This window comes from Anticarsia gemmatalis, chromosome 2 (genome assembly GCF_050436995.1).
Source record: "Anticarsia gemmatalis isolate Benzon Research Colony breed Stoneville strain chromosome 2, ilAntGemm2 primary, whole genome shotgun sequence".
NCBI lineage: Eukaryota > Metazoa > Arthropoda > Insecta > Lepidoptera > Erebidae > Anticarsia > Anticarsia gemmatalis.
In genome coordinates, this window is record NC_134746.1 from 6602248 (window position 1) to 6621995 (window position 19748).

General features: G+C 36.3%; 5 protein-coding genes across 28 annotated transcripts in view; 2 read left to right on the plus strand and 3 right to left on the minus strand.

The window, feature by feature from the left end:
• Positions 1-59: 59 nt before the first annotated feature.
• LOC142981692 (uncharacterized) lies at positions 60-7750 on the minus strand. 2 transcript variants are annotated; one of them, XM_076127764.1, is made up of 8 exons: positions 7280-7750; positions 7064-7204; positions 3620-6715; positions 3297-3432; positions 2884-2983; positions 2613-2693; positions 2275-2418; positions 60-2144 (listed from the first exon to the last, which is right to left on the minus strand). In XM_076127764.1, exons 1-8 carry the CDS (start codon positions 7544-7546, stop codon positions 2003-2005), a joined length of 4107 nt encoding a protein of 1368 aa, XP_075983879.1. In that variant the 5' UTR covers positions 7547-7750; the 3' UTR covers positions 60-2002. The 2 variants fall into 2 exon arrangements, 1 of the variants encoding a protein (XP_075983879.1); XR_012959944.1 differs by lacking the exon at positions 60-2144 and having other exon boundaries at positions 2361-2418; positions 2871-2983.
• Positions 7751-8363: 613 nt separating this feature from the next.
• Positions 8364-10285, plus strand: LOC142981707 (transcription factor E2F7-like). Its single transcript, XM_076127788.1, has 3 exons — positions 8364-8798; positions 8873-9206; positions 9311-10285. The coding sequence occupies exons 1-3, from the start codon at positions 8611-8613 to the stop codon at positions 9791-9793; spliced, it is 1005 nt and encodes a 334-aa protein (XP_075983903.1). The 5' UTR covers positions 8364-8610; the 3' UTR covers positions 9794-10285.
• Positions 10286-10662: 377 nt separating this feature from the next.
• Positions 10663-13648, minus strand: LOC142981713 (prenylated Rab acceptor protein 1). Of its 2 annotated transcripts, none has more exons than XM_076127811.1 (6): positions 13484-13648; positions 12574-12676; positions 12387-12490; positions 12202-12286; positions 11809-11917; positions 10663-11695 (listed from the first exon to the last, which is right to left on the minus strand). In XM_076127811.1, the coding sequence occupies exons 1-6, from the start codon at positions 13552-13554 to the stop codon at positions 11592-11594; spliced, it is 576 nt and encodes a 191-aa protein (XP_075983926.1). In that variant the 5' UTR covers positions 13555-13648; the 3' UTR covers positions 10663-11591. The 2 variants fall into 2 exon arrangements, with proteins under 2 accessions (XP_075983926.1, XP_075983916.1); XM_076127801.1 differs by having other exon boundaries at positions 13463-13648.
• A 267-nt stretch (positions 13649-13915) lies between these two features.
• Positions 13916-15942, plus strand: LOC142981853 (uncharacterized). 4 transcript variants are annotated; one of them, XM_076127993.1, is made up of 4 exons: positions 13937-14144; positions 14215-14417; positions 14498-14663; positions 15406-15582. In XM_076127993.1, exons 1-4 carry the CDS (start codon positions 14060-14062, stop codon positions 15447-15449), a joined length of 498 nt encoding a protein of 165 aa, XP_075984108.1. In that variant the 5' UTR covers positions 13937-14059; the 3' UTR covers positions 15450-15582. The 4 variants fall into 4 exon arrangements, with proteins under 4 accessions (XP_075984123.1, XP_075984108.1, XP_075984116.1 ...); XM_076128001.1 differs by having other exon boundaries at positions 14218-14417; XM_076128008.1 differs by lacking the exons at positions 14215-14417; positions 14498-14663 and having other exon boundaries at positions 13916-14043; positions 15406-15942.
• mtd (TLD domain-containing protein mustard) overlaps positions 15911-19748 on the minus strand; it is a 98188-nt gene continuing 94350 nt past the window's right edge. For all 19 annotated transcript variants that reach the window (XM_076127910.1, XM_076127888.1, XM_076127957.1 and 16 more), the window contains 5 exons: positions 19339-19457; positions 18821-18980; positions 18315-18492; positions 18005-18110; positions 15911-17918 (listed from right to left, as the gene is read on the minus strand). In XM_076127910.1, coding sequence (XP_075984025.1) covers positions 17783-17918; positions 18005-18110; positions 18315-18492; positions 18821-18980; positions 19339-19457 — 699 coding nt within the window. In that variant the 3' untranslated portion in view covers positions 15911-17782. The remainder of the gene's footprint in view (positions 17919-18004; positions 18111-18314; positions 18493-18820; positions 18981-19338; positions 19458-19748) is intronic.

Genomic DNA, 19748 nt, shown 5'->3' on the forward strand with positions numbered 1-19748 from the left:
ACAAAATTGTCTTTTCACCAGTTCACATACTGAAAGAAATTACACCATTGTCAAATGCTACAATAGCAACATTAAGATAAGCCTGCCACAACATATCTAGATAAAACATTCGTATGATATAATTTGGAACAGAATTTGTTACATATATATTCATCTGAGTTATAAGAACTACTACAATTAATATTTACAGAGTAACTCAATGTGTCATTAATTTGGGACATAAAGCCGCAAACAGACGCTGAGCTGATATGTGCTAAGTCATGTTGTTAAAGTTAATAAAAGCCTCCACTTGACATACCCATTTGTATTCTTTTCAAAACACCGAAAGGCACAATGTTTATAAATATTTGTTCAATTCAAACTTACATTTATTTGATGGTCAAAAATATTTTTTTGTGTTAAAACGAGACAAAAGCGAAAACGCATCTAAGTTCGATTCCCGATATGATAAATGGGCTTCAAACATGCATTCTGCCGTCCGAGCATTGAGATGACCTCTTGAAATAGTTTACTCATTCTCCTGCGTATATAAAATTTGATTTATATTATCTTTATAAACGTGCTCTTACAACTGTCAATTATATAAGATCAGTGTCCGTTTGCGGCATTAAAATAGCACAACAAAATGAACTCGCCCATTATTCTCGAACAGGTCTGCACTAATTCCTTTACAACCAAAGAAGCAATTTGATAAAATTGCCCTTAACCACCAATCAGTCTTACAATTTTTACATAACAGCTTTCAAAGATAACATTATCCCAATAATTTCTTAATCTTGACAAGTTTTCGCGTTGATTCTATCATAACAAGCTTAAGGCGAGAGATGATACGCCGCATATTCACAGTAGGCAACAATTAACACAAACCATATGACGCCGCGTGACGTTTCGTCAGTTTACTTATTCTAAAGTCCATTATATATCAGCAAAAAATAATATAACAAAAAAACTCAAGCTCTTACGAACAAAGTCCGATAATGAAACCTCTTTTTAATTGTTGCCTCGTGAATATAAAATCGGCCTAGAACAGCATATAAATAAAGAAATCGGTTTATGTATTAAGTATCTCGTAAGTTCCTACGTGCGATTTAAGTGGCTTATTCTGGTTTACTGATACAATATTATTTCAAAGTCATGATATATGTTATTACTTCTATGATACCTTAAATGCTTTAAAAGTACTATATGAAGTGAAATATTAACAGCTCTGCTACTCTACAACAGATATATGGACGCAAAAAAGCACAGCAGACAGTTATTATATGAATTTTTAGTTCACAACAAATGGACGAGGTAACAAATTTCTATTGTTTAAAAATGAATACAGTATTGAGATCCTTACGGTTAAGCGCGTACATGAACAATATGTACTAAACTTTGAATTCCTACTTAGCAATTATCACAAAGCGCAAACGCAAATATATATTGTTTTACAGACGCAACACAAAAATAATTTGGATTTCGCGAAAGTAAATATACTACAAGTATACTGGGTGGAGTCCTAGTCACAGTTTTTGACTATATACAAACATTTAACTGACCTTAAACAAAGACAACTACTCTGTCTAACCTACAACGCGACGTATCTGACAAGATTCCGTCCTTTAAAACAATTTACAATTTTTTGTCAAACAATGCAAGTTATTCCCAGGTAACCATTCCATTTATCACTAACAAGAAAGTAGGCAAATAATTTCCAGCTTTTACATCGACAATCGATATAAGCTTAATATAATGTTCACCAATATTCGCTGAAAAAAAATCATCACATGATCGGAAACAAATCCAGCTCGTCACCTACTGTACAAACTTGGCCTGGATAACTGGGAATAATCCAACACTAGTACATACAAAACGTTAACTCGCCACTTGCAAGAGCTGCATATATCGGGTAATATTACAAGGGTTTCAGTCGAAGCACGAAGGTTGGCGGTGAACACTCATCGTCGCTATGCTAGTCCCGCTTCGAACACTGGAGCACTCACTGTCCGCACGAGGCGGCCTAGCGGTGGCGGCCGCGCGACGTGTAGTGCGTGCCTCCGTCGCGGCTGTAGCGCCGCTCCTTGCGCTCGTCGCGGGCGCCGCGCGACCGCTCCCGCCGATCCCGCTCGCGCGTCCAATCCTTGTCGCGACCTTCGTGACTCCTGCCAAAACGTAACACATTCACATTTTCTCTAGAGACTCAAGATCCACTTCCTATTCTCCTCTTGAAAATTCAACGTTGTACTTTCATTCACATTATTATTATACCATACGAAATATTGCGAGTATTACCTGGATTCTCCCGCTGAGCGACTGTCTCGTGATTTACGTCGGGCGGAGCCGGTAGAGCGTGCGCGAGGCGACCGTGACCGCGTCCGCGACCTGCGACCTTTTGGTGATGACTCGCGCTCACTGTTTAAATTGAAGTCGTCAAATCTGCACGAGAAAATTAAATTTAAAACATTAGTACGATCTTATTACATTTCTTCCAAGCACGACCCTTTGTAGATATATTTAGCTACATAATAAGGGTTTAGGTTACTATGAGCAAATAAATCACAATAAAAAAAAATACAAATAATAATATATTGAAATAACAATGACGCGAGCATGAATGACCTATAACTCACTTATTTTTTGGTGCCTGCGAGGAACTATGACTAGAAGTGGAACTGGATGACGAACTCGACGACGAAGATGAACTTCTAGACCTGAACAAGAAATAACGTGTAAGAAACAAAAAAGTTCTACATAATTCAACAAATAAATTTTAAGATTATTCTACATAAAAAGCGCAACTATACTCGGAGCTTCAGCAATATCTACAGATAATTTCAAAATTAGAAACTTAGAAAGCCTCCTCATAATGAAGCTAAACAATTACCCACTTATAAGACCAACCTTCTCTTACTACTCCTAACGGGAGATTGTCTATCGTTCTTGTCCATCATACTCTCTTTAGAATTTTCTCCGCCTTTCATGTTTTCTTTTTCTGCATTGTCTGAAATTATATATAACATTATTATTATCTTTTGATTACTTCACAGTCAACTAAAAAAAAATAAGGGGTTATTTTTTTAAAAAAATATATGGTTAATCATAACTTTAGGGTAGACATTTTGATGATTCTTTGATTACGAAAAGTTCCTGTCTGTGGTCCCATTAAACTTTGATTTAGATTTGACAAGTAGCTTTTTGAAGTCAGTTCTATCTTTGTTAAAATTTTTTGAGATATAAATCTCATATCAATTTAAAGTAAAGATGGTTAGAATGACTTTGACTTAAGGCATTAAAACTTATGTAACAAAATTTACCAGTTTTAGAAGAGTTGCCCTGCTCTGCGTCACTGCCCCACAGGTCGTATTTAGATAGATCGGCTTCGTCTCCGGATTCTTCGTCCTCGTCCGCACCCTCGCCCTCACCGCCCTCGTGCGATGAACCAGACTTGGTCTGCAACAAGGTTATCTTAATAGCCAACACACAACAGTCATAATCACATACTAAATTGACGAACTACTCGTTTTCATAACCTGCACCATTCCATAGAATAAAATAGCAAGTTCCATTGATTATAAAATGAAGTTTAAACTTTAACTTGCCATACATTATTCTTTATGTACAAAGATTGTATACAAACCTTTTTCTTCTTTTTCACTTTTTTGCCGTCTGTAGATTTTTTCGAGCTCTTGTCAGCTGTTTTTACTGTTAATTTTAGTCTATTCAGTAATATTGGTTTGGGCAGAGCGAAACTTTTGAAATTCCCTATAACAGGCGCATTTTCGTTTTGGCCTTGAGATTTTGATTTGTCATCTTGGTTATCGACGTCAAGGTTTAATTTTCGGGCCACATTTTGAGGTATTGAAACTGGACCAGGATCAAAAATATCGGCTAAAAAAGGAGTATCGCCAGGGAGTCCGTCCAATCGTTGTAACTGTCTCTCTATGCTACCATCTCTGTTAGATTCTTTCTCCCACTCCTCGTCATTTGTCAAGTTAATAGTTTCCACATTTGGAGGATCCTCATTTGGCTTTTGTTGCTCAACATTATTTTGCATACTATCAGATGAGGAGTTCTGTGTTAACTGATGAAGATTTTGTAGAGCCAAAAGCAATGTATTAGTATTTATACCAGCAAGCAAGTTGGACAAATCCAACTGAGGTGCAGGTTGAGCGCCAGGTTCAGGAACAAGCGTTTCTTGTTCAGGTGACTGTTCTGGACTGACTGTAATAGGTTCTATATTTTGTATAGGCGATACATTTGCATTCTCATTTACTGGTTTAGGACTATGATATTGATATTTATTTTGACGAGGTGACGGCCCGTATTTATAGTTGGAAGCAGGTTGAATAGTAACAGATTCTATAACATGTACTTTCTTCGAGGGACTGATTAGTTTAGAAGATTTTTGCATATCATCAGAGTGCTCCTCTGACATATAAAATGTTTCGTCAGACAAGACTGTCGCAACTGGCTCGGGTCTGGCACTGTTGTTGATAGGTGCTTTTGTTTGTACTTTATTATTACTTTCAGATATTTCTTCTATGCAATGTTTCTGAGGTGAAACCTGCTTCAAGGGTGATAAGACTTCACCAATTTCTTTATTTTGAAAATCTTTTAACAAATCCAGAAGCATGTCTTGTTTGCCTTTGATCATTTCTGCAGGAACTTTGTTAGGTGTGACTTGTAGTGGAGTTTGTTTTTCAGTGTTGTACAACATGTTAGACATAGGGCTTTGAGTACGAACAGAACTAACACTCTGAGGAGACAAAGCTCGCCGCGGTGGCGACTGTCTCTCCTCACTGTCTGAATGTTTATAAAGAGCGTCATCATCTTCATCCCATTCAGTTTCATATGCTTTGCGCGCAGTGTTATAGTTTTCTAATTCTTTATCTCTTTCTGGACTGTCCTGACCTGGATCGTCATTGTCGAAGATGTCCATAATGCTTCTATTTTTACTTGCACTGTTTGATTGTACCAGAGCAAATATTCTATCTGTATGTTCAGGAGATTGAATTGTAGGTTTCTGACCTAGGGCTACTTTATCAAAAGGTAAAGAATTCTCAGCCATAGTCATATTATCACTTACATCTTTAGTGTAGCTGGTAATGTGGTTTTTGGCAAGTTTTGGCTGATCTTGTACAGGTTCATAAACTTTAACACCTGTGTACTTGGATATAACTGTTTCCTCTCGTGGTCTAATTGTTATATGTTTTGGTGCAGGACATACATCTGTTGAGATACTATTTCTTTTCTGTACTATGGTAGTGCCATTCCCTTTAGCCCAATATCCTTTTTTACGGACTGTGTCTTTAAAATCCTGGTAATTCTTTTTAGCAGTTGCACCTAACCTAGTAGGAACATATTCAGTTGAACAATTATCTATATCAGTTGGCATATTTCTTGGAGGTTTAACATTCATATTACGCAAATTTGGGGTGTAAATATTTCCAGTTATTAAGGCTGATTGTGCTACTGATGGTTTAATAGTGTTGTACCCTCCAAATGATGGAGTCTCATTTGAGGCATAATTGTTAACTTTGGCAACAGTAGGAACAGGGCGCCTTTTTATTTTTCGTTTTCTCCTGCCTTCTCTATTTGGAAAACTTCTTGACAGGAAAATATCTTCTTCACTATTATACGACACTGAATCAGAATCAGTATCTTTAATGGATTGTATAGCAGAGATGCTTCCCGATTTAGTGCATGATGCAGCTCTGGAACTTACAGGTTTATTGGCCAATCTTTCTGAATCTGTTTCTGGATAATTAGAATCTTGACTGTCTCTTGAGCTTGAGCATGTTCTTCTGTGTGTAGATTGTGAATGACTGCTTGCTCGAGATTTCCTCTCCTCAGCAGTACTCCCCGACCCACCTGACGCATCGACAGATTTATCTGGTGGAATCACTAATGTTTCGGCACTTACACTTCTAGCTATAGGCTTCTGAAAACTTTTATTACTATCATCATCACTCTCAGATGTAATCAATATCTCATCTGGATTGGGGAGTTTAAAAACAGGTTTCTTCTTATTGCCCTCTTCAGTATTTAGAGCACAACTTGTTGATTTCTCATTTGTTTCTTTATGTGAATCAACTAAACAACCAGTAGTTAAAAGTCTCTGCCTCCAACCAAAAATTGTCTTGAAATCGGGTGCAGGTTTGTCATACAGTTGCTCAAATTTTTCAGTACTGAGTTTACAATTGCAATAAGCAATAGCAAATGCTGCAGCCTTGACTCTTTCTTCAACAGTATATGTGACTTGGAAATCTTCAGCTGGAGTAGGTCCAGTAAACTTGTACACCACATCATTATTTGTGGAAGAGACCATGTTTTCCATGACAGGATTATATGATTTAATAGCTGGAGATATAGAGCTGTCCCTTACACTTTTGCTTTTCTTAGAACTGGTTTCGTAGCCAGATGAAGCAGTTTGATCTCGATCACCAGTGCTCACAAACCGTTTTCTTGATGGGACACCATTTGGTTTAATAATTGGTTCTAAATGATTCTGTCTATGATCCATAATATATTGTCTAGTGAATGCTGCATTAGCACGAGGTGTCACATCACACACAGAACCATCACTAAGACTGCCATTAACTTTTTCTTGTGGTCTAGTTTTAGGTCTGGACATTCTAGTTTCAAGGACTGGCATAACATGTTCCATGTTTGAATCCTTCTGCAGCACAGTTGGTGGCAACTTTTTGAATACTGCTGCTTCAGTGATGCCAACCTGAAGGCAGGAAAAATAATCTCCACTTTAGTAATGATGTGCTTCAAAAATTTATTGCACTTATAATACAACATCAAGTCTTCTGAGCTTCAAATTCCATAACTCCCTGAATATTTGATAAAAAAGAAATATTTGACACGACAAGCTGTTGATATGGAATGTTAATGGTAAGACTTAATCATAAGACGGTGTAATATATTTTTAGTTGAATGAAATAGGTTGGTATGATCTTTCTTGTTTGAATTTTATATCTTATTATGTTTAGTTTAGACTGTCTTTAATTAAATTATTTGTGAATCACTCATACAAAATTTTAACTGTATCATATATTAATGCAAAGAAACGTACCCTCTCTTGAGACTCCGCCTTACGCTTGCGCTTCTTTCTGCCAAATTCATCGTATTCATCATCTGAAGAAGGTTCGCGCCTCCGGTACTCCACTACTCCGCGCTCATTGTAACCTCCGCCGTAACCGGTACGAGCTTCCACCTTTAACGACCACAAATAGTAAACAAATACAATTCATTCAGAAGCCACAATAATTATAGAGCAATAAATACTTACTTCACCATATTTTGGAGCGTTGCAAACATTACATGTTTGCCGCCGGGCCCAGTTAACATTAGCACATTTGTTGCACTGCCAATCATCCGCGTTGAATAAACCTCGCGACTTTTCAGCGGCGGTTTTGCCAATTTCAGTCCCAAGTTTCTTTTTAAAAGATTTGGAGGTATCTGGTCTTTCTTTGTTACATCGGTAACAAGAAACCCTGCGAGCGAAATTTATATTTCCGCAATTCGCATCACTGCATATCCAATCACCGTCGTTCATTTTGTTGTGATATTACACCTTTCTCTAGTGCAAACGAGACATATTCATTATACCAATAGTTCCACTTAAAATATATAACCAAACATTTCAAGACCGCTTATCCCGAAATGTAAATAAAAGTCAAAACATTATCTGAAACCTCCACTTTCAAAGAAAACCAAGCTCACTTTTGCAAGAAAAGTAATCAAGCTTCATGCCAGCCATGACGTGACGCAAGTAAAAAAAGAATTTCCTACCATAAACAATGGATACTTCCGCTTCTCGATGCGTATCATTTGTCTTACTTAAGCTTGGGTTACTTTGAAAATTGTAAAAAGCACGCTCACGGCTCATAACATTATTTATTTAATTTCAGGATAATAGAAAGTTATTTGTATATACAGTGTAACTAGTAAAACACCGTTCTCAAAGGTTTATCTGACGCGCTTACTTATCAAGATTAATAAACAATGATTGGCTACCAGCTCCGACGTAAAAAAAATATACCTTGATTGGCTTGATTTGTGGGGACAGGACAATACCGAGAGTATAGGCAGAGCTAAGGCTTCTCTTTTTTTTTCATCTCCTCAAATTTACGTAACATAACACATAGAAAACGTAAGACACATAACGATTGACTATTATCGACCAAACTACTCCCTTCTTAGAGATGATAATTAAACATTCAATATTCCGCAGCAGATATATCAATTTTTCATTTTAAAAAATTACAATCTTATCTCCAAACAAATTAATAATAAATATTTTATTATAACCAATTTCACAATTTCTCTCAATGAAACGAAACGCAAAAAAGTGGAATTTCCAGATTGAGAAGTTCGAGCCTCGCGCGCAATTTACTACTGTCAAAATTGTTTACCGTGAGGTTACTTTTATTGAATTTGTTAAAATAATTTACTATTATTTCTTATTTTAAATGAAACTAATATAAGTTTTGTTTTCGTTACAATGTCCTGTTCACATTGAATTTCTAAAATATAATCGGCCATCTAGATTTGTGTAAGACTGTCAAAAAGTACGCGAATATTTTGTAAAATTGGTATTTTGCATAATGTTATCGCACGATGTATGAAGATGACAACATAACTTGTACTCCAAAGCGTTGCGTTCTTACTGAAGTTACAAATTCAACGAACTATGTTTCACCAACGGCTAACCTCAAGTTATTGACTAATGTCGCGCTGCAATACCCCACTCCGCCTCCGAGTGCTGTTCACCGGAAAGAAAAGTCCCTCCAGATATTATGTGATAGGTAATCACTCACAACATTCTCCCTGGGTTAAGATTTGTTTAAAGCTGATTATTAATAGGTAAATGCTATTACAGATTCCTCAATCTGTATCCCCTTCATGGCGATGGACCAGTGGAAATACAGCTGGATAGCACTGCAGCCAGGCTAGGTGTAGAGAAACGACGAATGTATGACATTATCAACATACTTGAAGCTATGCAGTGTGCTGTTCATAAGAGGAAGAACACATATCTCTGGCATGGAGGGTCACGGCTTAATTCCTTTTTAAAGATGCTTAAGAAGCAAGGGGAACACCTTAAGTTATCTGATGCATTGCGTGGAAAAGCACCAAAACCTCCAACACCCAAACATAAGACACTGGGTGTGTTGGCTCAGAGGTTCCTCATGCTGTTTTTGGTGGAACCTCCGGTGAGCTCACTTTTTGGTATTTTATAAACTAAGAAAGCAAATATTGTGACCTCTTCTTATCCATGTTACAGGTCTGAATTAAAGTATCATAATTGATGTTACAGAATACTTTAATCAATTTGGAGATGGCTGTGCGTGTGCTGATAGATACATCAAGTAAGAACAAGACAGTGATCTCCCCTGAGCAGCAGGACCGCCAACACAAGTCTAAAGTCAGAAGACTGTATGACATTGCCAATGTATTTATTTCAATTGGTCTCATTGAAAAAGTGTCAGGTAACTTAATATTAAAGAAGCCAGTTTTTAAATATGTGGGGCCACACAAGATGAAGAAGTGTGACAAAACAGCAGTGAACACTCCATCACCCATCACACCACTGTCAGTACTGGACAATCAGCAGCGGACGCCTGCGTCTGTGTGCGCCGGCCGCTCCAAGAGGAAACTGGAGTTCACTACTCCAACTTCCACCAAAGAACTGAAGTTTGGTATCACAACCCCACCTCACACACCGTCACACAAGTGGGATGAGATCTTGCTTGTGGCTGACATGGAACTGACTAGAATTAACAATGGAGTACACTTGTGATTAATTATCAATTCAAATATAATGTATTAATTCAGATTTTTATATACTTAGTTCTTTTTTCTATTTTTGTCTTCCAGGAATTATATTAAATGACTATTATAGACAAAATTATAATGTACTTTGTTCCTATATTTAAATTTTATTCAGTTGTTGCTTAGAGCAGAATAATTTTATTTGTCGCAATAATAACAATGTCTCTGGTTATGAATATGGTCATAAAAGAGCATTGTGTTTAATATAAGTAGCAGAAAGTAATATTCATGTTTGAGAGATTAGACTGGAGTTCTTTATATTATTTCTATTTATAACTTCTTGTCCTAACTGACTAGGATTCTTAAATATCAACTATTAAATCTATGTTACAATAAATTATGATATGTTTTAACTGAAATATGTATAACATGTCCACTAGCTGTGCTCTTGGATTTATATAGAGTATGCTTTATTTTTTACTTGTTTAATTTGTAATCATAATAAATGAAATGCCCTTTATCATTTATATTCTTTGCTTAAAAGAGAATACCCTTAACTTATGTTTAACATCGGTATTATATAGCAGGGGTGACTAACTTGATAATAGTATACAACAATATATTATATACCAACTACACTGTACAATTTATTACTTTACATACATACATAAAATCATGCCTTTTTCCCATAGGGCTAGGCTGAGACCAAAGAACTCCACCTGGTAATGATCCTTACAATAATCTTACCTTGCCTCATTCAAATCCATACATCTATTAATTTACCTTCATAAAAAAATTACACCACAAGGTTTTAGGTTTCCTTACATCAGGATAAACTGGATCTATGTTCGACCTGCTGGCCACTCCTTATACTTCTTTCAGAAATAAAACAGTAAATTGAAACTTAAATTTAATTAATAATAGTCTGAATTATAAGTACTGGCAGAAATGTACATAATTACAAAGGTCCTTAAATAAATCTAAAATTACAGTTATACAAGCTAATAATTTCATGATCATTATCAAAATCTTGATTAAGATAAATATAAAATTTAATCACAAAAAATATCAGTTTTGATATACTAAAATATTTGAATAAATTGTGCTATACTGGCCTCTAAGTTAATTTAAGGATGAAAAGATGAATTTTACACACATGTTCAGCCTCGTTTTTCACAACTTTATATAGTGTCCCTAATTCATTTAAAATCAACACAGAACCTAAAGATTAATATTTTCATCTAGGTTCCACAGTTTTGCATTGAGATAGGCCATTATTTTGTTATAAGATCAACTAGGTTGTTTGGTTTGCACCAAACATTGTTATATAAGTAACATAGAATGAAATCTAATAATATATTATAATAATAAAGTTATTCGATTATAATTATCACACACACACATAGAGTTATATCAAAATTACATTTTGTATATAAACATTAGGTAGGTACTAATTGAATATGAGTTAAGATGATGAAAAAATCAGATTCAAGATTAATTTCTAGCTAACAATAATGAGCTAACTACATGTCAACACATACAAGCAAAAGAAAAAATAGTCTGCAATATCTTCATTGTATAATGATACTAAATAAATAATACATTCCTTCCCTCTTGATTGATTCACAATAAATGATAGAACAACAGATATAGAGGACATTATACTTCTAAGCTATTTGTATATAATAAATATTAATGGCATGTGATGTGATTCAGAGATACCTATAAATGATAGATAAATAATAAACAATGCCTCAATTTGGCTCATTGATGTGTTGGTACATCATCCGGCTGGTCGGAGGCAGGAACAGCGGTAGATGAGTCTGTCACACCTGTTCAATCATAGGGAACTGTTCTGGGTCGTCAGAAGGAGGAAGCGCCTCCGCGTCAAAGAAGCTTGCATGCAGAGCTACTACTGTCACTGTAGCACCTAAAACAGAACATTTTCAATATAAAATCTATCAAAGTCCATGCTTCAATTTTATTATCAATATGTGTGCAGTCTTAATGACATAATTTTAAATTAATGTAAGTCAAACTTACCTAAGACCCAGAAAAGTACAGCTCCAGCTCCAGCCAGCCAGCAAAGTGCCATAGATCCAGCTGCTGCCACTGCATACTGCTGAGTTTTGCTTAACTCCCAACCACCAACCTACAGGTGTTACCACAAGAGGAAATGAACTCAAAGAAAGAAACCAGACAGATCCAAGAAACCAAACATTTTATACATCATGTTAGTAAAATTCCTTCTTATCAAACAAAGCACATCAAGATTAGATATTTTTGATTAATAGATTTAAAATGTCTATAGAAACTACAGTAATTGTATTAAGAACTTACTCTAGGCTGAAAAAATAAATAATAAATTTTATTTTTAATGTTTGCTTTTGAAAACCACATATTACTGTAATGAGTAAGGATAATGATTGGACCTACCTTCCAAGTGTTTGGTCCTGATGTAAGTTTTCTGTATCCAAAGAAACTTGCAGCCATAGCAATAAGCAGCAGAGGTGTAGTAATTCTAAAATAAATAAATAGAGAAATAAGTGTATATAGTGCTATTGCTATACTAATTTTAGTTTAAAATAGGATTAGAAATAAGTACATTTCTAAATACTTACAGGCAGTAAGCAAACAGTCCCAAAAACACCATCAGGTAATTGGCTTGAAAGTACTCAACATTTCGGTAAAATCGTCTTGACAGTCGTGGTATGGATGGAGGTGCCTAAAACAGGAATAAATATATATCTACACCTGATAATTTAAATACACACATTAGGATCATTAAAATAATTATATCTAATTCACCTTAAAGTTGTCAGTGGCAACAAACTGTGTCCATGGTCTACGAGTTGCAAGTAGTCCCATGACAAGAGCAGGCCCAGCACCACTACGGACATGCTGAAGCAACCTTAAAAAGTTTTATTGATATCATTACAGTTTCACCAAAGAAAACACAGGTAGCAAAAAATACAAGCAACACAAACAATAGCCAAGGAATAATGTAGGTTAATAGTTAGGGATTGGAAACTCAGTGGAGAGGCCTTTGCTCAGCAGTGGCACATAGAAACAGGCTAATTAGAGAAAAAAATGTTATAATGTTACTAATTAGAAATAGTTCAACTGTGCAAGGGATCATATTATTGTTGAATTATTGTAAAGTTAAATTACAAACATACATGGTCTTTTACTATTTCTATATGATCTTTTTTATGATAGCTTATCAATATATGTGGAAAGTAAATAAATTAGAAAAACTTCATTATCAGATTAGGTTATTTAGTCAGCAGTAAATTTAGATCACGTTTAAGAGTCAGAAGCAGCATGCAAAGTTGTTAGTAATGCTATTCAGTGGTATATCACTAAGTGGTGTATCATTATTACATTACCTACTAAATATAAATACCAAATCATAATGCTAACGGTATAATCAAAATTCATTATAGTTCTTCTATTTTAATTCATGAGTAATATTTGTTATGAAATATTTTTTGTCAAAAGTTCTTTTGTTAAATACATTTTATTAATATTATGATGAAGCGGTTCGCATTTATTGAATATGCTTAGTGATTGTATGTAACTACTTCGTGAATTAATTGATAATTTTGTTTTCACGGCGTGTAACAGCGATGAATGATAACGCATATACAAATCAAGCTTAGAAAACACCACGTAGCGTTATTATGTTATGACTTACAATTCCATATCATTGACATACTTTTGAAAACCTTTCTTTTCAACCGTAGCATTCATTTCTCCAGATAAATCAATATTCACGTTTTCGGACATTTTGAGGACTGAATATTTTATTTTTCACTGAAAACAATATACACAAAACCCAACACGACTGCTATCACTTGTGTTTTTCAAATGTCAATGTCAGATGTTTTGTCAATTTGTCATAATATTTTACAACTCACACAAGTCAGAGTTACAAGAAAGTGAAATTAGTAACACATGAATTGATCAAATAAACTAAATAAGGTATGGAAAAATCGATGATTGATGTCTTCGTTAATAATTCGAGCTGAAATATAATTAGGCATATTAAAAAAGTAGAAACTAGCAAGTAAATAAATTGTTATTTTTAAATAGATAAATTGATGATTATTATTTCGTATCGGCACATCACTATCAGACGTGACGCTAATGACATTTGACAACCATTCAACTTTGTGAGGTGTAGAGGTTTCAGCTGATGACTGACGAGTTTAATTTTATAAATATATGCATTTCCTTTTTCATATAAAGGTACCTAGCTAATATAGGTACAAAAAAGTAAGCATTATCAATAATGATTTCTAATATTTATTGTTTCTTAATTGTTTTATTTATTATACTTAGATTTGACAACGTACTGCTGAGTCTTCAAAACACTGGTAATATCTCTAGTAGTTCGTGTTTGTTTTTATATTAAAAGATTTATTTTAAGACTGAATGCTGTTTCAGAAGTTATCCTGTGCCGCAGTTGTGGTCACGACGTGTCTTCCAGTAAAAACATATTTCCTAAACCAAGTCCAAAGGCTTACTATTACTTCAATGACACTTTGTTTGATAAAGATGAAGTTTTAGTGGAAGTATTTCTTGCTGATTTATTCTTCCTCTATCCTGTGATAGCATTTTATGATTCAACATGTGTAGGAGTTGGTGAGGTAATTCTTATTGAGACAGGGTGATATTCTTCACCCCATCTGTATTTGTGTAAGAACTGTAGCCACATAATGTTTTTCAGTGGCGAGAGGATACATCTTGGTACCCTGGCTATCGTTGGAAGTCATGTGTCTGCCCTGAGTGCGGAGCCTATGTTGGATGGATATTTGAACCTATTTATCCTGATTTGGTTGAGCCTTCTAAGACTTTTTATGGTCTCATCTTGACGTCTCTTATCAGTGAAAATTGTAAATATCAATATTACTCGTAGGTGATTGTTGTGTGGAGCTGGGTTTGTGTTTGTCCTGTCATGTTGTGGTTCACATTTGTATAATGGTGCTCTTGTGAAATTCATATATTGCGTGATCATTCTGTGTTCTGTAACTCATTCTATGTGATTACTGATCCTGTCCTTGAAGTGATTTCATTCCAATTTCTTTAAAAATATTTTATTGATAAAAACATCACAGTTCTATTCATAAAATATTTGAAGATGCACACTTTTTTTTGTTTGTTTGTTCAAAATAAGAGCAAGGAAATTCTATTTGTAGGTTTTAATATCTGCATGCGAACAGTCAATAGTAAAATTATTTGCTCTTATTTTTATTTAGCATCTAAATTAACTTATTGCAATAATGTTGACAAAGTATATTTGTTTCTTAATGTAGGTAAAACTTATAGTTCTTACTGTTCTGATGATGATTATCAAAAATCCCAAAATATTTGTAATTTGCAGATTGCTGATTAATTTGCAATCTTATCTAGAAATATAGGTAATTTATTGTTTGCATGAATTATGTGGTTGATTCATATGTTCACATAGGTACATTGTCAAGAAATTGAATGTAAAAAAGCAGTAGCAATGCTAATAGAACAAACATATTATATTTGTTTTCTTCAGAATTCCATCCCCCATTTTTCTTCATCAATCGCCAAAGGTTGAGTGTGTGAGTATGGTGTTACTTATTTTAATATATTATGTTTTTTCAGTTCTAAATTCCCTGACTGAGTTTCCTGAAGCCATATCCAATTAATAATGGCTGCGGACACAATTTCGAGTGAAGACCAGGATTTCCTAGCTAGATGTGAAGAAGTACTAAAAGATAGATATACTGACAAAGATGAAGAATTCATGAATGTGTTCAACTGTGAGCCATCCACACCACCAGTTATTGATTCATGGTGGGCTCCAAACAACTCTGGTCGTCGCAACGATCGTCGCAACAATCGGCGCTTCCACCCGTACGAGCGCTACGGCAACAGGGACCGCGATCACGACAGACGCGATAACCGCGACCACCGCGACAACCGCGACCACCGCGACAACCGCGACCATAGAGACAACAGGGACCACAGGGACAGAGGGTACAATGACTACGACAGAGGATACGACGCCAGAGGACATGGACGACATCAACGACATAGATATCATTATTAGTAAAATAAGGCTCATAGAGAATGTACTTTTTATAATTACATGTGAATAAATAAAACATTATCTTTCTCAAAAGAATATATTCTCAATTATTATGGCTTGATTTACATTTTAACAACTTAGAATTACATAATAAATCATCACCGATAAAGTAATGCAGCTACAGCAACCTTAAGATGGAAACCATAACAGAATAAATAAATATTTTAATTCTCACTGCTACTCAACAAGTCTAATGATTATAAATTTATAACAATAATTATGCCGATATAATTTTAAAACCTAAGTTCATCTATTACATTCCTGATGTACACAAACAATAACAACGTCAAAATATTCTGCATGAATGGACACACGCGCTAATATTTTATACTTCGTTAACAGCTGGGACAATTTTTGGTACTTGTACTTTCTACCATCGATATACACAATAGTTATTTCGCGTGGCCTCTCGCAAAAATATATATATATTATCTCTTCTAATCTCACATAGGAATATGTTTTTATATACAGTACACGACAAACAAAGACGATGCCATTATACTGGCCATAGCGGTAGATATACGCGGCGGCAGCGCGCGGTGCTCTAGACAAATAAATAATGTTATACGACCAGATAGTCTGAGTAACATCATGCTAACGATTACAAAGCACAATGACGATTACATTCATCAAGCATTCTAAGATATCTATTTAAGATTTTTTTTTACTATTTAATTAATAATATTCATATATTGGCTACTCATTTCTGTACTGAAGCGTCACATCACAAAAATAATCTATGGTTTACTGACAACTATATTGAATGCGTGTTGATATTTGTATAGATGTATGCTATCATCATAAACATTGTTGTAAATGTGTGACATGAATGAAGATATGTTCCACCATCGCTAACTCCGATCAGCACGTATACAAGATCGATCAGTGACAACGCTCCAATAAGTGAAAAAATGCAACCATAATAATCAAATCACAGTACAAGTGTAACATAATGATGCTCACTAACTTAATATTATGACTCAATACAATCAGACACGACAACATAACATACAAAATCTACTACACAACATATAAATAACATATTGATACTGACAGTGTCACGGCGAGCCTCTCCGGCAAGTGTGGCAACAACTGCGGAGCAACTCTCAGAACAACACGGAACTACTACAACCAGCTTCACTAAATCAACGCGTGTCACATGCTCCTTACTCCATAACTCCATACGGGACACTCCAATAGTCGGCGTCTAAACACATACGTAATGATCGATTCGTTATTATATAAACTTCTACATAACATACAGATTTTATAGTTACAAATATGCTTTTTAATTTCCTTAACAACAATGCACAATATTAATTGTATGAATTGACACGTAATAATTACAGGCGCGTGCGGGGCGGGTGCGCGGAGGCTGCGGCCCCGCGGCGACCCCGCTGCGCCGCAACACGATCTATGCGTCGGCTACCCTAGAGTCCTCAGCTATGAGCTCTTTCCATCTCCGTTAACTTTCAACTTACATACAAATGACAATTGACTAGGATTAATGCACTTGCTCAGTTAGAGGCCGGGGCGGGGCCCGCGGCCGAGCGGCGGCACTCGTATCCGAACACGCCTCTAAATTCGGAGAGGATGAAAACATTGGTCAGGTTTCAGTACATTTGACTAGAAATGCGCGTAGACGTTAATATATTGTCTCCGTTCGGCCGATCGAGGTCGATCCGCGCCGCTACGTTTCGAGTCACAATGCGAGTACAAAATCGTTTTCAGACTCATCGGTACTAAAGTCGAAAAGACTGACTTGTAAAAGTGTCAAATCTTCGTAGCAAATTTCATAAGATAATCTAAAGCTTATTTTTTGATTGAAAGTAGAGTGGCGGCCGGCGAGCGCGTTGCGTGGGCACGAGGCGAGGCGCGGGCGGGGCTCGCTCAGATGAACGTCCAGCACTCCATGATCTTGACGATGAAGTCCTCGCGCGTCGTCAGCGGCTCGTTGCCGTACGTCTTGCAGCGCTGCGTGCGGCCCAGGTACAGGTCACCGTCCAGCCACAGCCCGAACTTACCGCTGCAACGATCACACAGCGTTACTTCATAGTCAACACACAAACACACACTATGCAGAATGTCACAAACAACAAAAATAACACTTACTCGCCAGCGCCGATAGATATATTGTCGTTGCTGCCGCGAATGAAGTACATGTTGTCGCCGGTCCATCCCCAATACTTGAATTTAGTTTTCACTGCTACTGGTTGATCTGTAACAAGTACATAATAAGTAAATATCTTTTGTAGTCACTTTTAGATGGATGACCATTCATAAAAATCGTTAAACCTTTGAAATTGGAAGGTATGATGATCATATTACTTGACACACAGGTCTGTACATCATATTTGTACGTATTCTTCAATGTTAGAGCTATATTTAGTAGCGTATATGGTCAAACAATAATTATACTCACTGTCTTTTTCATCCTTGTTGGTTTCATCTTTCACGTCTTTGTCTTTGCCATTGTCGATGGCAGGCTGTGAGGGGCGGCGCGGCTCCTCTACGCGCTGGAATGAGAACAGCAGCGACTCGCCGGTGCCGTAGAAGTGCTCCGATGGGTGATAGGCGCACGATGTCAGAGCGCCGAATACCTGGACATTAAAGAATTCAAGTTTGGCAAGTTAATCCAGCAAGGTTTATCATTTTACTAGTTGACTCGCGCAACTTCGCTTGCGTCACATAAGAGAGAATGGGTCAAAATTTTCCCCGTTTTTGTACTCTTTTTTTACTGGTACTCTGCTCCTTTTAGTCGTAGCGTGATGATATATAGATTATAGCCTTCCTCGATAAATAGGCTATCTAACTCTGTTTTTTTTTTCAAATCGGATCAGTAGTATTAGCGCGTTCAAACAAACAAACAAACTCTTCAGCTTTATAATATTAGTATAGATTTGTAGGTGGTAAAGATAAAGTTCTCACATTGTTGTCAGTGTCCTGTATGACGAGCAGCACGGGGCTGTCGACGCGCTGCATCTTGCGGTACATGGAGGCGAGCGAGAAGCCGTGCTGGCTGGTGCTGAACGCCAGCGACCACATGTAGCCCTGCGCACGCGCCGGCAACACGCTGCATAGCTTCTCTCTATAATACACAACCATATAACGTTAACGGATTAGCCGTATAGCAACTTTATTGCGTTGCCGCGTTGGTTTGATAAGAAAATATTGTGTTTTGAAAATAAAATTGTAAGGCTGCGTTCATATAGCATGAGTTTCCCGCAGTCTGCAGTTGATTGTCATTTATCACCGAGCATTACGAAACTCTCGAAACCGAACAACTCGGATCACAGCGGCCAGAGGGAAATTATAAAAAAGCTTTTAATAGCATTCGTGCTGACAATAATAGTTTGAGCGAAAAAAAAACACAGCTGTTATCGTACACCCAAATGTCGCGTCGTTTTCATGAATAAAATACTTCAACTTTGCGATGTTGTACATACCTGTGTTCCATGGTGAGCACCTCGGAGGTGCCGATGAGATCGGGCGGCGAGAACTCCATGTCGATGGAGGCGCCCGACGAGTAGAGCGCGCGGCGCAGCTCATCGCTCATCGACAACACCTACACACAACACGAACAGAATTACTCACACGCACAAAACGTAACAATACTCTACAAACTACATTCGATTCTGAGCCTCAGCAGATGATTAGAAAACTTCGTTGTCTGCTTCTCTATCTACAGAAACAGTTATTCATACCATAAATACTTTAAAAAAAAAATGTAACATAGATATCGTGGTATCGCCCTGAAAATTTTGTTCAGAAAATGAAATGGTTACAGGAGCGAAGTTTTAAAAACTGGGGTAGGTAAATGTTAGTGATATTTTTAACATTTTTAATGAATTTTAGG

Coding starts and splice junctions, on each gene's coding strand:
- LOC142981853 (XM_076127993.1), top strand. CDS start 14,060: ATGATTTCTAATATTTATTGTTTCTTAATTGTTTTATTTATTATACTT. Junction 14,145..14,214: donor GCTGAGTCTTCAAAACACTG/GTAATATCTCTA, acceptor ATGCTGTTTCAG/AAGTTATCCTGTGCCGCAGT. Junction 14,418..14,497: donor CATGTGTAGGAGTTGGTGAG/GTAATTCTTATT, acceptor AATGTTTTTCAG/TGGCGAGAGGATACATCTTG.
- LOC142981713 (XM_076127801.1), bottom strand. CDS start 13,554: ATGTCCGAAAACGTGAATATTGATTTATCTGGAGAAATGAATGCTACG. Junction 12,677..13,462: donor TATGTCAATGATATGGAATT/GTAAGTCATAAC, acceptor AAACTTTTTAAG/GTTGCTTCAGCATGTCCGTA. Junction 12,491..12,573: donor TTGCCACTGACAACTTTAAG/GTGAATTAGATA, acceptor TTCCTGTTTTAG/GCACCTCCATCCATACCACG.
- LOC142981692 (XM_076127764.1), bottom strand. CDS start 7,546: ATGAACGACGGTGATTGGATATGCAGTGATGCGAATTGCGGAAATATA. Junction 6,716..7,063: donor AGGCGGAGTCTCAAGAGAGG/GTACGTTTCTTT, acceptor TCCTGCCTTCAG/GTTGGCATCACTGAAGCAGC. Junction 2,984..3,296: donor GGGCAACTCTTCTAAAACTG/GTAAATTTTGTT, acceptor ATATAATTTCAG/ACAATGCAGAAAAAGAAAAC.
- LOC142981707 (XM_076127788.1), top strand. CDS start 8,611: ATGTATGAAGATGACAACATAACTTGTACTCCAAAGCGTTGCGTTCTT. Junction 8,799..8,872: donor CTCCAGATATTATGTGATAG/GTAATCACTCAC, acceptor ATGCTATTACAG/ATTCCTCAATCTGTATCCCC. Junction 9,207..9,310: donor TGTTTTTGGTGGAACCTCCG/GTGAGCTCACTT, acceptor TTGATGTTACAG/AATACTTTAATCAATTTGGA.